The 15,648-nt window shown below is 38.1% G+C and overlaps 1 protein-coding gene across 1 annotated transcript; it reads right to left on the bottom strand.

The window, feature by feature from the left end:
• Positions 1-587: 587 nt before the first annotated feature.
• USP1 (ubiquitin specific peptidase 1) lies at positions 588-15,359 on the bottom strand. Its single transcript, XM_065409397.1, has 9 exons — positions 15,228-15,359; positions 14,197-14,441; positions 11,997-12,120; positions 10,601-10,708; positions 9,858-10,018; positions 7,794-8,500; positions 6,871-7,041; positions 5,141-5,342; positions 588-2,134 (listed from the first exon to the last, which is right to left on the bottom strand). The coding sequence occupies exons 2-9, from the start codon at positions 14,364-14,366 to the stop codon at positions 1,396-1,398; spliced, it is 2,382 nt and encodes a 793-aa protein (XP_065265469.1). The 5' UTR covers positions 14,367-14,441; positions 15,228-15,359; the 3' UTR covers positions 588-1,395.
• Positions 15,360-15,648: the final 289 nt, after the last annotated feature.

The raw sequence follows: 15,648 nt of genomic DNA, 5'->3' as shown, positions 1-15,648 counted from the left end.
TCAAAATAATCTTTGCCTTTGAATTTGCAGGCAAACACCCTAGGCCTAATTGGGACAAATTATTTTCCTTTTGCCTAAGGTTTATTGGTAAACTCCTTTGACTATTGACAGTTTAACATATGAATTACTGTAGGCCTTAAAACTTATTGAAGAGATGGATCAGAAATGCTGTTCACATAAGGGTTTAAATTTTGTCCAGTGTCATTATCTTGTTATTGTAAAAGCCAGAACTAAGCAATTTTAGTTAACATTTATTCCTCGAGGAAAGATCAAAGAAGCAGGATGTGTTTGTGCCCTACTATCCCCCACCGCTTGAAGAGAGAGTAATGCCAGAGCAATAGAAGCTTTCACACATAATCTGATCTATTCATCTCAGACAAAATAAAAACGTAAAATGATAGGCATTAATTTCATACATCTGTGTACACACACACTCACGATCAAGCCAATGCTTTAGTTTTCCCATGTTTCAATGAGCTCTCAGTACAAATTAGCCTATTAAGGTAATAAGATCACATCTGAATTCTTAATCCACCCAAACAGATATGCAAAGGGCTTTTAAAGTACAAAATATTTTATTACACTGCATACAGATGAGCAATTTGAATTGCTTTCTTTCTCCCACAAATACATCTGATATACCTACAATATCACACATATTTACACTTTGTCCACTTAACACCTATGCAAAACAGATGCAGGTTAGCTCATTCAAATCTGTATGAACAGGAATCAGTTAATACTTGCAATATAAAGAATCTTAGTATGCATCACATCCACTATTAAGTTAAAGTTTAAGATGCTGTACCACTCCTTCCAGTACATTAAATGAGTTAACAAGACCCCGTTTGTTTTGTACTTTGAACACCACAGCAAAGATATTTGCGGGGGAAGAAGAAGGTCATCACTAAGCTATAGCCGTACTTTATGTGCCCTGTACTGATGCCCCAAAGACTAGATATGAAATATTGCTTCCAGTGTTACAAAAATACACAACCTCTGATGAGTTTTACTAGTTAATATAAATTTACTCCAGAATGTGAATACAAATAACTTTATTTTTTTTAAAAAGCTAATAATACGCAAGTCAGGTGTAACAGAACTAGTTATTTAAAAGCCACTACTGTATTTTTGGACATCTTTTAAGAATCTATACAAATTTGTATTCCTAGGTGACATCACTAGTCTGCAGTACAGAAGTTCTAGTAGGAGTTTAAGTTCTATGACATGGTTTGTTAATTCAAATTGTGCTGTTTACACAGAATTGTAAGATCTATAATAATCTCATCCAGTAGCTTCAAAAGACAAACAGCTGTTACATCAAGGTAATCTTGATGCAAAAAGCACATCTATCAACAGGTGTATGCAAATCTGTAATATTTACAAAATACGGTATCACTCTACAATTTTCTTATAAAACAAAAGGTAAGGAGTTGATGTAGATGACGATGTAGGGGAGAGAGAATTCAGAAAGTCCTTTTCCTCTGTAACCTTCACTTCAGAATCATCAAAAAGCAACCACTTTCCCTCATATTCCTTCAAGCTTTGTAACACATACAAAGCTTTGTTTTCTAGTCCACTGAAAGCTATACCATTTTGATCACCATTTTCAATACTTTTATTAAACTCCAAGATCCCATTAGTACTGGTAGACTCAAAATTTTTATTTTCAGTTAGTGTATTAACAACCTTTTCAGGGTTAGTTGCTTTGTTGTTGTACAAGTCACAGTCAGACTTACTTTTTTGTCCTCCAAGAAGTCCAACAGCTTCCATATTCTTTTTGCTCAAAGTTTTACTTGAGTGTGCATTTCCACTGACTCTAAAAGAGACTTCACCATCATCATAATCTTCAGCAACAGCTCTTGCTTCCTCCTCATTCAGTGGTTCTGGCTTAATCACTTCATACATCTGGTCAGTGATGAAATTGCCCTTGTCTAATTCTAGACTATTAAGATCTGTAATTTTGACAGAAGCCGTGTAGTGTCCACTGCTAATTGTAATGCCACTGTGCATTACTACTGCAAATAATCCATAGGTATCATTAGTAGACGTTGTGCTCCATTCTTCCAGTGACAATTTAAGAGGTGTCAATAAGGGAGTATTTATCTTTGACAGTCCACCATAACAATCAAACCTTTGAAAGAAAAATGGTAAAGTTAGATTATTGGATCATTTCACATTTTTCTTTGTGACCTACAAATGATGGTTTAAAAAAAAAAAAAAAGTTTCTAGCCTTTTTCTGCTACTCCAATGTATAGACACTTAAAAAGCTTGGACTTAAAAAACAACAACAAAAAACTTTTCTGCTTGTTTTATAAATAATAGGAATGTCAATTCTGGTCTTCCCCAGTATCACTAGAAAAATTATTGGGCGACTCAAAGGATGTGTATTAACACACAACTTAACTGGAGGGGTGAAACTGAAACTTTAACAAAGATTTCCTTTCTCCAAAACATTACTCAATTATTGGCACTAACTAGATGTTAACCAAAAATCCAAAATTTTAAACAGTGATTAAAAATCCCTTCTCTCAATTGCTCAGCTTTCACTCTTCTTGTCCTATTTTTTTCTTCCAGTCAGATTAGAAAGGAGCTGACTTTCTCATGTATAAACCAGTCAGGCTCACAATGGGTGTGACCTGAAACAGTGTTTTGGCTCACTGTCTTTGGCAGTTCTTGTTTGTTTTGCAGGTGTCTTTTGTTCCTCCAAGCCTAGTGATTTAGATATAGTACTGCTATTCCAAGTTAAAATGCTGAAACCAAAAAGTGGAACCTTAGAATAAACTTTCCAGACAGTTTCAGCTGCATTCCTGACTCCAGTATTAAGTTTGATCTCTCTGTTCTTACTTCCTTGCACTTTGGCTGATGATACCTTTGCAGAAAGCATTCAAGATGGTTCAAAGGGAAAATGGGGAGACTGGATTCAGTTCAAAATAGCATCACTGGCCTGGATGGAAGTGTGAATATTTTTGAGTGAGGATCTGAAGATCACCAGGACAGAAGAAAAAAAGATAGGACATTTGGAAAACAGCTGTGTAACCTGGAAATTATTAAAGAAATCCTCAAGGAAGACAAAGTGTTGTTTAAGCTTATAAACAAACTGAGGGTCCCTGTGACAGGACCCCCCTATAGTTTTATTTTTGAATTGCTTGCAGAAGGATCAGAAATGTATGGGCTCTTCCATCTGACTCAGAATATTAATTAAAACAAAACAAAGAAATGCCTAAAATTAGTTTGCATATCAAGGAATATGTACAAGAATGCAAGGTAAACCTTTTATAACTCGAATGGTCTACTGAAGAGGAGGCAATAAAGAAGACGACTGAGGTACCTTCATTAGAATTCTGCTCTAATTCTATCAATTAGTTTTTTTATTTTGTGATCGGATTTTCATTTCTACAGCTCCAGAAAGCTAAAGATTACTACAGCACTCATGGGCACTTGGGAGAAATTCATTATTTAGGAGCTTAGAAGATTACCAGACAAAATATTGTAACATAACCCTTTGAAAATGTGGTTATTTTACAAACAGACATTTATATTGGCTATAAATATATGTACATAAAGTTGCTATCAGTAACTGTTTACAGTGTATCCTAGCACCACTCATTTGTCAAGTCATGTTTTTTGCTACTCCTAGCACCTTCCACCTGGATTCCCCAAGCACTTTATAAATATTAATTAAGTTTCAAAATACATCTTGAATGAAAGTATTATCCCCATTTTATAGATAGGGACTAAAGCCCTGAGAAATTAAGTGACTTGCTCAAGGTCACACAGGAAGCTTCTAACAGATTTTGGACCTCTAAAACATCCTAAATCAGTAAGTGAAGTTGTAACTTTGGGTAATTTCATTTAATATCTTGAATTCTGATTCTGTGCAGTATTGAGTGGCAGGAAGATGGAACATGTTCTGGGACTGAAGTAAAGTGGTGGAATATTGAGTCAATAAGCACAGTTTGTCCATTTACTGCTTCCTGAGGAAATGATGCAGGTGGCAGGAAAGTAATCACTTGGCATTTATAGTACTGGGAAGGCTGGAAAGCCAGATCAAATCTGCATATGTTGTTTCAACATATGAAAAACTGTAAGTGAGCTCAAATAGTAATGTTAGATCATTAATTTCTAATGTATTGGTTGGATGATGATTACAACAAATAACCTTCTTAATACATTTTACAATATAATGAAAATGTATTCAGATGTGGCCTTCTGTCACCTTACGGGTATTTCTCTACAGAGATCTGAATAGTGCTATTGTGACTTGCTCATGTGCTTTTCCAACTTGCTCCTAAAACAATTGTATTAAGTATGTTGCTGTAGCCAATTCTCAGATGTGTACTGCTATTGTACTATTCATATTCATTTCTATTTGCTAGAATATTTTTGTTCACATTAATAAATTTGGAAGAAAAAGTAGATACTGAAATTAGGCACGGTAACCTTTTCAGCAAAATAAAGTTTTACGTAGTATAGGAGCATATTGCCAATGCTCAGCTACAGGCACTGACATAAATGGCACTTAGTAACTAAATTAATGTAGTGGAGTGCTAAAGTCAAAGGCATAGTCAAATTACTATGGTCTAAATTTGGTATACTTTAAAAATGTGTTGTGAACGTGGGAGGCTAATCTCCAGTATTTTCTTTCTAAAATATCCTCTACTCAGTGACAAAATCTCTACCATCTACAGTTGCCAAATCCAGTTGTATGCTCTGTAGCTCCTTTAACTAACTAGTTATCCTGAAGTAGTTAATCTATCCCCATAGTTGATATTAACAAGTTTTTCTTTTTTTAAAAATTAAAAATAAATAAATCTTAATTTCAAGCTCCATTAGGAATATAAGAAAACAAAAATGTTGGCATGAGATGTTGAGAATATTTTCCTCAGCTTTCACAAGGGTATTACAAAACATGGTAAAAATCTAACACTGAGAAAATTCTTTCGTGGCTTGCTAAAATAGGAAGAGCCTGTGCTAAACAGCTAATAAACTACTTGTATTCCTCTGTTTTCACAAGTGATGTTTCAAAGTTAAATTCAGTTTACAAACAAGTTTTGTAATTTAAACATTTGCATCTGTTTTGGCAAGGTTTCTCTTCCAGCAGCACTGTTTCTTAATATAGTTTATCTGCAATACTCACTCTAAGCCATTAGCCGCAAAGCACTTCAAGTGAACTGTTATAACTTCAGGCATTTTATCAAATAAAAGACTGCGTTCTGCTTCTGTGTAATGATGACAGTTTTCACAGAAGTATTTATCCTCTCCCACAATCCTCTCTACTGATGCAAACTGTGAAATTGCCCATTTTAGGGTCTTCATTTCTGTTTTTGGCTCTGGAGAAACTACAAAAGAGAATTATTACATTTACAGATACACAGTTATATACATTTCCAATATATACCACAAGAATTTTAAAACAGAGCTATAAAAGTTAAGACACTTGCAAGAACTAGTATTAAAGTTAAGAATATTAAAAATGCACCAAATAGACTGTAAACCAAGATAAGTAAATCATCTCTGCTCATTGAATCTCAGGAAGTGCAAAAATGAGAGATACCAGCCAGGATGTAGATTAACTCAGATTGAAAAAATAGTTGGTATGCTGCTTTGTTTCAGATTTAAACAAAATCTTCAAAGGCTGAGATAAGACAAGTGCACAACTCACACAATTCCTAGGGAAGTCAGTGGATGTATATCTAAGAGCAGAATTTGGCCCCTTTTAAAAAGGTAGGTAGGTTTCCAAAATAACCAGCAAGTTCTTCTTCCCCGTCATGTCTGGTTTGCACTGACAGCTTTAAACCAGATTTAAAAAAAAAAAAAAACACTTCAGTGGCAACATCTGCAGTGGTGTTTTAAATCTTTAAAAAAGAAAACTTAATTGGAATTAGGTGTAATCTATTTTAATTCAAGATGAATATTTTCATCTCTTTCCCCACCTAATGTAATAGGAAGTCAGGAATAGTAAAATCTCCTCCAAATTATATCATTAGGAGTTAAAACAATCTTTTCTTTACTATCCTGAATTTAGAATTTTTTTAAATCAGTTTTTACAACTTTGAAATAATTTTAGTGTGTTAATACATGTGCATCAGTTTTGGAAAATTCACATAAAACAAATATAAATCATCAATATGTGTGAAATAGCCTTAGGGACACCATACACGAAACAACAATATGATCTGAGAGACAAAAGTAAACAAATATAAAATGCATAGTATCATGGTGACACTCTAAAGGAACAATGACAACTTACATTTTCAAACTGAAACTTAAAAAAAATTTCTGAGCATGCTTCAAACAGTATACATCTTGTTTTTTCTCAAAGGGCTAGATATCAGGTTTTCTACTTCCCTGCTGCTTATAAGGATTTTTTCAACAAGGGAGAAAGGGTAGGCCCAAGATCATCATCATCATCAAACTGATCAATTGTGAGAAAGGAACTAAAATTGACTACACACATCAAGGTCAGTTAGAGAAATATTTTTTTTCAGCTTGTTTTGTGCATCTAACATTTTACTCTGAGGTGTTAGTTATAACTAGATTAGGCAAAAAAAAAAATCAGATAGAAATGCTCTTTCAAGTTGATAGTGTCCATTCAAATGAATAAAAGGATTGCAAGCACTTGTATCATATCAGGAGAGTGAATTTAAAGTAACTTTTTTAATGCTTTTTGGGATCCATCCATGTTATCAAGGTTATGGTTTCCAATTCTAAAGGAAATCATATCAAGATATTGACGTGGCCAGGACCAAAGGCAATTTCTAGTAACATTCCTTTATAAACAGCAAGGGCACATCTCCCTCCCTCCGATCCCCAAACTATAAATATATTAATCAGATATGCACAGTGTGACCCTTTACTGTTACTTACTTTCAGAACTCTCTTCTGCTTTAGAAAGTTCATCTTCTTGTACTGGCACACTGATGTCCTGAAAGTCTTCTCTTCTTTCAGTAAAACATTCACACTCCAAACATCGTGTTCTCAATACCAACTGACCCTGGAACAGTTTCTCCACTAATTCAAAAACAGCTAACTCTGAACCTAGAAAAAGTTACATAATAGATTGTTTATATTAACAAAAAGTTCTTATTCACAGTAGTACATTAAAGACAGTTATTGGTACTATTCTTTCTGAACTGGCATTGTGCACAACAGACATGGTCTCAGTTTTAGATATTCAAATTCCTTAATTTGTATTATAATATTTAACAGACCATAAAAACAAGCACATAATAAATTGGGTATTGAATAAAGCATATGAAAAAAAAATCTTGATCTTGGAACACTCAAATTTTTCAAATTTTATTTTAAGATTAGATTCTAGATTTATCCTTTATTGAAAATGTCTCATCTTGGGTAATTTGTTTTGTATCATTAATGGATTATGTATATGTTGGCATTAACCTTAATGATAAATAATTCTCTTGTGAGGAACATAAACACTTGTGGACTTTTCAAAGTCCACAACCCACATTCTACATTATAAATTAGCAAGAGGTAATACGAGTATAAATTTGGCATTCTTCTAACCCTTTTACACTGCATTACTACAATGAGCCTTATTTTCTGCTCACACTCTAATTTCTAATTATTATTATATATCTTAGACATATCTGTATGTCAGGTAGGTATATATATATATAATATATATGATTACATTGGGTGTAGAAATTTTCCATTTAAGGAAAAATAGATTTCAAATCCTCACTATGGTATTTGAGCACTAACTTCCCAGGTGTATTTGTTTCTTTGTCCTACTGTGTTTACATTAAGCCCACACATTTTTTACTAACCTCCTTGTAGTGGTTTTTCAATTCCTTTTTCACCAGCACTTTCCACAGGGGATGCAGGTTCAAAATATTCTTTTATATTACCATTTTCACACTTTACAGATGCCTCTTCAATCTCACAGCCATCAGTTTCTTTCATCTGCTCTTTGGATCCCAAGTTGTTTGCTAGCTTTCCCACACTACAGAATTTAGACAGAATGCTGGGTTGTTTGCCTGAAGACTTAAACCAGTTTAATCTAAGACGTGATTTCTTCTGTGTTGGTTTTGCAATCTCATTTTCAATAGAATACTTAGCAATGGCATCTGTATGATTTTCTAGTTTCTCCACTGTTGCTTTCCTCTTTGACCTGGTCTGTCTCTGATTTTCCTCTACTGCATTATGCTCCTTGGATACTTTAGATTTTTTCTTTGCATTCCCACTCTCAGTATCACTTTTCCTTTTCCCATTTCCTTTGGATAGTTTGTCTTCAGACTCCTCTGCAGTATGACTGCTTGTTGCATAGTCATTTTCCTCACCAGGGCTGTTAATGCCATTGCTTTCAGTATTTTGATTAGACTTCTCCAAATGAGCTATAGGCTCTTCCACTGGCATATTTTTCAATTCTTCCTTCTTCAATATCTGACACGTTTCCTGGATGTTTCCTAGGATACACTGCAATACTTCCTGGGCATCATGTTGCAGATATCCTTCATACATAGGGTTAAGTTCTCTATAGAGAAAAAGGGAAGTGTTATATAGTTTTGAAATGATACATCTGGAGACTACCACATGTAATCAGTTATTGTGTTACAATGGAACTCCTATGTAGATTTTATATTTTTAATTTATGCCTGGCAGTGAGAGCCCACAGACTAGGGTGGAAGCACAAGAAGAGTCAAAGAGGAAGGATTTGATCATTTCAGGAACTAACCCAAAATTGTGTAGCACTTCTGTGTTAATCACAAAAGGATGAAAATATTGGAACATAAGACTACATTTTACAATAGACATTAAGAAACTAATACTAAAGGATTGATACAGATGTATTACTTTGTAAAACACTTTCATGTTCTCAACTGAAAGACTATATATAAATACAGACACAACCTCACAATATCCATGTGCAATAAATGTTTCTGGATATTTTACACATGAGAAAGCTGAGGCCAAAGAAGTGAACTGACTTGACCAATGTCATAATTTGGAGGCAGTCTGACATAGAACCCACATGTCCTAACTCCTTGTGTCCCCTCTCTATTTGCTAGACACTGCTTTTCTGTGATAGAACAATACCACAAGATCGATGTCCAGGTGTATTATCAATAAATACCACCAGTTTACCTCAATTATTTAATAATGCCTATCCCCATTAAGTGCTACAATTGACAAAAAGCAGAGCACAGTTTTAAGAATGATTCTGCACTGGATTAAGAATAAAAAAATTAGAGGTGCAACACTGCAGACTGTTTACTAAGTAGCTAACTATAATATGATTTAAGATTCAAAATTAGGGATGTTTGGGTAAAAAGTCCAGGCCTGAAGAGAAGGTCCATGTACCACAGGTAGCCATGGAAAGGAAGCTGGGGGCAAATGGCCATTTCACAGGCTGAATCCTGCAAGGTGCTGAGCACTCTAGCCCTGATCCAGCAAAGCACTTAAGCACATACTTAAATTAAAGCATTTGTGTAGTCCCAGTGACATAAACGTATTTAAATGCTTTGCTGGATCTGGGCCAAAGTACTCAGAACCTTACAGGATCAAGGCCTGTAATCTTAGCTCTAAACCTTGATACCACAAGAGAAAGCTGAAACAGTAGATGCACAAATTTTATCTTGGGCCATCTTCCCACAGTAAAATTGACTGGGATTGTATCAGTTTCACTATGTGGCTGCTAGAGAATTCTTCTGAGCAGCAGAACTGATGCAATCCCCTGCATGGAATGTGGGGGGAAAAAACACATTTCCTATGCTAGTGTATCAAATTTAAGAACATCAATCCCCAATGTTTTCGTAAGATTGTAATACACAAATTATAATCGGCTCAAATTTCAGTGAAAATTCTGACATTTCATTTAAGATTATTTATACCTAAGTGTGTTTAGTAGCCTTCTTGGCTGAGTAGCAAGTTCATCTGTATATTTTTCTGGATTTAATAGAAAGCTGGCCTGAAGCTGTTCCACTGAAAGAATCAAGGAATGCAAACTGCAGATTAGTTCATAACTTGCCAAAGGATCTTCTTTACAACTTCCCTGTAATCATAAAAGAAAAGACAATAGTTGAGCTTTTTCCTCTGAATACAACAGTTGAAGGTTTTTTCCCCTGCCTCCTTTATCCCTTTTCTGTCAGTCATTGCCAGCATTTCTATCAGTTAAGGGGATGGAAGCTGGTGCTTCTTGAAACATTAAATATATTGCTTCTTTGCCTGCAGGAAGCTATATATGAAAGACCAACAGATTCCACCGGATATTCTATCCCCAAAATAACTCTTGGGGCGGGGGGCGGCCTGGGGCCCCGCCACCGCTCCAGGGCAAGGGGGCGGCCCAGGGTCAACCCCTGCAGTTGCGGAAGTCACGGAATCTGTGACGTTCATGGAAGACTTGCAGTCTTACTTATAAACCTTCCAGAAATAACTTTGAAGGGCAGTGTTATAAGTTGTAAATGAGTCAAAAATGATTCCACTACAATAAAGGTAAATTTTCTTCAACAGGAAATTTAAAAAAGCTCTTTACTGTGTGCCCCTACATATTCCAAGATATGACCGTTGAATTTATTCTGCACTTACTTGCATAATTACAGCTAAAGAAAGATCAAATGATACATATAAAATTTACCTTGTCTGACTTTTGTTCTCCTTCATCCTTTAACATTTCTCTCTTCTTTGAAATAATGTTAAATAAGTGTTTCACTCCAGTTTTAAAGCCAGGGCAAAAATATAACACCTAGCAGCAGCAGTATAAAACAAGAAAAAAAAATTTAAAGTGAGCAAAAGTTGTACATGAAATTAAAGTTAAAACTAACATTAAAAGTCCATGCACATAGGCCTCTCAAAGTCCTTGTGAGATAATTCTTTCCTATCTCCACTTTACAGGTATGGAATTGAGGAAGAAAGATTAGGTGCTCAATCCAACATCCACTGGAAGTCTGTTGCAGATCAGGGAACCTTGTCTACCAAATTTCAGTCCAATAATTTAACTGAGACCATCCAAAAGTTAAGCTTCTCCCTGCCACTCAACACTCATTTTACAGTACAATGAGAGTAAATACTGCTGATATTCAGGAATGTAGAGCTGTAGTGGAAACCTTACTTTTGAATCTCTGACTATTTATATAGTTATCTCCACTAACTAAAACTAAGGTGGAAATTTGAAAAATCTCATTCATAATACTTAAAACGCCAAAGGGAGTCAGATGTCCAACTTCCAGTGATTTTAAAAGCTTCAAAATTTAATAAGAATTGGGCAACTGACTCCCTTAGACACTTGAAAATTCCACCCAAGTGATTAAAGGGATAGAAGATAAGTCAGTTAACATGAACGATGGAAAAGTAAACTAAACAGCTGTTTCATTTCCATCACCTACACTGTTTATTTTTTCACTTTACTACACTTTTTACACTTGTGTAGAGAAATGACTAGTCAGCAGTTTGTCTTTCTGGTTTCCTGCACTAGTACAAAGATATTGAGTTTCCAACGTTGCCAGGGAGTGCTTCAGTTTTAAAAGAGATTCAAATTAGTTATTTTTTTAATTTCATAAATTGGGAAACAAAAATAATAAAATCGTGAGTTTCAACTACTTGATAACATCCCTTAGAATATTCCAACTATTAGTGTTGGATGGAACTCTGCTTTATTAAAGGGCAATCTGCATCCCTCTGCAGAATACAAAGGGATTTACATCACCAAGTTCTGCCTCCACTCGTGCACCTAACTTGGCACAATGACGCAAAACGAGGAAAGTGGTGTGGTCAGAGAACAAGGCCAACTCATGCCCAATCCTGGGAGCAAACCTTTAGGGCAACGCAGTAATTTCTTTATAAAACAATTACTCCTGCAAGTGAGCAGGAGTAGGTATAGATATATGTACACCATTGGCTGCCTTGAGTGTGTGGTATCTCCCTTCAATCCCATTTTTACCCAATACTTTGACGAATTAGGAGTCTAAAGTGTCTGTATAAATTGTTTAACGACAACGCAAATATCTTTTCCAATCCCCAAAATATGAATTTACCTGAAGTATGCTGTTAAGGTAACAAGTATTGCCAAGATTGTTCAAGCCCACAAAAGGCAGCATGTTGTCTTTTTTCTCGCAACTAATGGGTGAAGGAGGCTGTGCTGCAGGAACAACCTGATCACTATTAAACAGAGAAGAGAGTATGTAATAGAAAGCAAGACTTTTTTTTTTTTTTTAATCTTAGAACACATGCATATACATCTTGACCTTTTGAAGTGTTTGTCCTTCACATCATTAACTTCTTACAAAACATCTTTTAACACTTGGGGCTGGATTTTTAAAGGGAGTTAGGTACCTAAATACCTTTAAAAATCTGGCCCTTATACTACTATATAAAATTAATCTTTTTATACTGTCAATAGATCATAGATGGTACCAAAACTATCAGTTTTTGAAGCTCATGCTATGCTGTATGCTCAAAGATGGAACCACTCAACAGAAACAGTATTTTCTAGGAATTTATGCAAAAAGGTTTGCAATAAGCATACAGATATTCCAGGAATAGTACAATACCCATGTGTAGGGCCCTACCAAATTCACAGCCATGAAAAACGCATCATGGACCGTGAAGTCTGGTCTCCCCCGTGAAAGCTGGTGTTTTGTGTACTTTTACCCTATATTATACAGATTTCACATGGGACACCAGTGTTTCTCAAATTGGAGATCCCGACTCAAAGGGCATGGTGGGGGTGGGGGGTTTGCAAGAATATTGTAGGGGGGTCACAGAATTGCCACCATTATTTCTGCGCTGCCTTCAGAGCTGAGTGGCCGGAGAGCGGTGGCTAGGCACCCAGCTCTGAAGGCAGCACCCCACCAGCAGCAGCACAGAAGTAAGGGTGGCAATACCATACCATGTCATTCTTACTTCTGCGCTGCTGTTGGCAGCACTGCCTTCAGAGCTGGGCTCCCAGCCAGCAGCTGCTGCTCTCCGCCTGCCCAGTTCTGAAGGCAGTGCAGCCAACAGCAGCAGTGCAGGAATAAGGGTGACAGTACCATGACCCCCCTACAATAACCTTGCAACCCCCCCCCACCGCAGCCCCCTTTTGGGTCAGGACCCCTACAGTTACAACACCATGAAATTTCAGATTTAAATAACTGAGATCATGAAATTTATTATTTTTAAAATCCTATGACTGAAATTGAACAAAATGGACCATGAATTTGGTAGGGCGCGTATGTGCTACACCTGGTCAGACAGTTTTTCTGAAGTCCTTCAAACCAATATGGAAAAAACCCTACAAGTTTTTCTATAACATTTGAGTTATTCACAGATGTAGTTACTGCAGCACTAAGCAAAAAATGCCACAGTGTATACTTTCCATTCTAACCTTCCCCCTCCTATCGCCAAAAGATTATCATCACAGAAATTCCTGCACACAAACCCAAGGGCAAGACTCAGTCCACTCAGAGAAGCAACCAAAAGCTAGTGTAGAAGCATTAGACTGTTTTATTACACCAATACAATGTGTTACCAAAGGCTTAAATGGTCATCAGTGCATTTGTAATTTAATGTGCTTGAGTAATTCTCCTTTTCCCATCTAACCCTCTTCATTACCTGGTATGAAGTGAGCTGGAAGCCTCATTGAGGGACACTGGTGAAATGTAATGGAAGAAAGCTAGTACTGGAACTGCCGATGCTTGTACAAGTACTAGAAATGGGACTTTAAAATCCAGAACTTTTCCCAGGCACTAAGACTCACTTAAATCTCATTTTGAAAAACAGGTTTGTGGTTTGCAAATTCTGTAAAGCCAGAATTTTTTTTTTTTTTTTAATAATTTGGGACATAAATCTGAATCAGTATCCTCTGTTAGCTTAGTGTATTGATCACATTCTCCACAAGTTAGACATTCTACAAGGAAGGTTAACATCCATAATAAGTGTAAACTCAGTCACCTCTCATTTTCTTAAATTTAAGAAAAACAGGTTTCAAGTACCAAAATCAGTTCAGTTAGATGAAACTGACTCAAGCATTCCATTATAACACGCTTTGTGAAATGTATTCTCTATTGGAGCAGTGCAGCAAGCAGAACAGTTTAGTTTTCAAGAGCCAGGTTGATAAGACATCCATTTATTAAGATGTTTTTACTCCCACTTGTCCATTATGAAACAAACTATTTCTCATATAAAATAAAAATACTTCTTAGAATGTTTAGCATTGACCAGGTTATAATCAGAAAATCTTAAACTCTTACATACATTTCTGAGCCTCTGTATTCTGAACTCTTTTGTTCATTTTCTTGTGAATCTGTAAAATCCAGTGCTCTTTTCGTTTCCTTTTTTTGGAAAAGCTTCAGGGACAGTCTGTTTTTCTTTGACGGGCTACCTCTCAAAAGCCCAGTAGCATCAGTCGGTAATACACCTGGCATTTTTTCCTCACTCACAAATAATGGGGTCGGGGAATAAGATCACCCTAGACAGAAAGCTGCAATCGGCAGTAACACCTGTCAAATACATGTTACATTTACTTTTATTATGGGAAGCGGCCATGCATGCAATAAAAGTTCATGACAGTACTTTCTAGTGGCCTGCGTGGCTCAGAGGACTGGGCAAGAGCCGTTTCACCTTCAGCACTCTGACTCTAGGCGGGGGTGGGTAATGACCAAAACCAGGTCGTCTCCCCTGGCAGTGTCCAGGGGCCTGCCTGAAAGGGGCTGCGCTGACGTTTCAGTCTAGTGTAGAAGAGCGGGCCCACCTCACAGCAGACACGATGTGCACCACCTGGTGCCCGTGTGGCGTTTCCAGCAGAGAGGCCAAGGGATGAATGGGCTGGAGCCTGCCTGACCCGCGCTGGAGAGCAGGGCTGTTGGGGGTGCCGTGGCGGGGAAGCCCGCCCAGCGATAGCACCTTCTGCGAGCACTAACAACCCGAGCCCGCAGCGGGGTTTGGCCCCGACGCGGGAAGGCGGCCGCCCCCCCGCGCCACTTGATACCCACGGGGCCCCTGGCGCAGCAGTTAGTGAGACTAAAGCAGACTAAGCCCTTTATTCCAGCCATTCCCCCTCCCCCGGGGAGGGTGACCGCGACCGCAAGAGCTGCTGGAGCGTGTCCCCGGGAAGGAATCACAGGCTCCCCAGGCACTTGAGGCGGGAGGGGAAACCCCCAAACTCCACCGGCCCCAGAGTGAGTGGAGGCGCCCTCTCCCCCTCCCCCCGCTCCTGACCCGCAAGGGATGGGGTGAGACCCCTGACTCCTGGGGGGAGGGTCCCTGCCGGCGCCGCGTCTCCTCACCCGCTACATCTTCGCTTGGCCCCGGTGCCGCCGGGAGGGGGCACGCTCTCCTAGAATCACCCTCCCTGGTTGCTATGGAGACTACAGGGCGCCCCAGTCCCGCGCTCCCCACAACGGGAAAGTTGGCGGGTTTTCCCTAGCCCCAGGACCCGACACCTGCCCCCTCGCGCCAGGGCGTGTGCGGCCTTCCTGAGCAAACGCCAGCAGAGAAATCCCTCCAGGCCCCTCGGGACTGAAAGGGTAGCAGCGGCCAACAGAGCTTCGTCTCCTCACAAAAATCTTGTAGGCGCGCTAGGCCGCATTACGGGGCGCGCTAGGAACCCCAGCACAACTGTCTGTCTCCTAGACTCAGGCAATGTATTGGCCAGCCCGCGGGGTCCTGGCGGGGCGCGCGCGTGCGGCGGTAGAGGCCTGGCCAGAG

The sequence above is a fragment of the Emys orbicularis genome, chromosome 8 (assembly GCF_028017835.1).
Source record: "Emys orbicularis isolate rEmyOrb1 chromosome 8, rEmyOrb1.hap1, whole genome shotgun sequence".
Lineage (NCBI taxonomy): Eukaryota > Metazoa > Chordata > Testudines > Emydidae > Emys > Emys orbicularis.
This window is presented reverse-complemented; position numbering and strand designations above follow the sequence as displayed.

Bases quoted from the DNA above. Each gene is read 5' to 3' on its own strand.
- USP1 (XM_065409397.1), bottom strand. From the start codon at position 14,366: ATGCCAGGTGTATTACCGACTGATGCTACTGGGCTTTTGAGAGGTAGC. The intron at 10,709-11,996 runs GTAAATTCATAT...TGCTGCTGCTAG, and splicing joins ACCTTAACAGCATACTTCAG to GTGTTATATTTTTGCCCTGG. The intron at 5,343-6,870 runs GTAAGTAACAGT...TCTCTTTTGTAG, and splicing joins AGCAGAAGAGAGTTCTGAAA to TTTCTCCAGAGCCAAAAACA.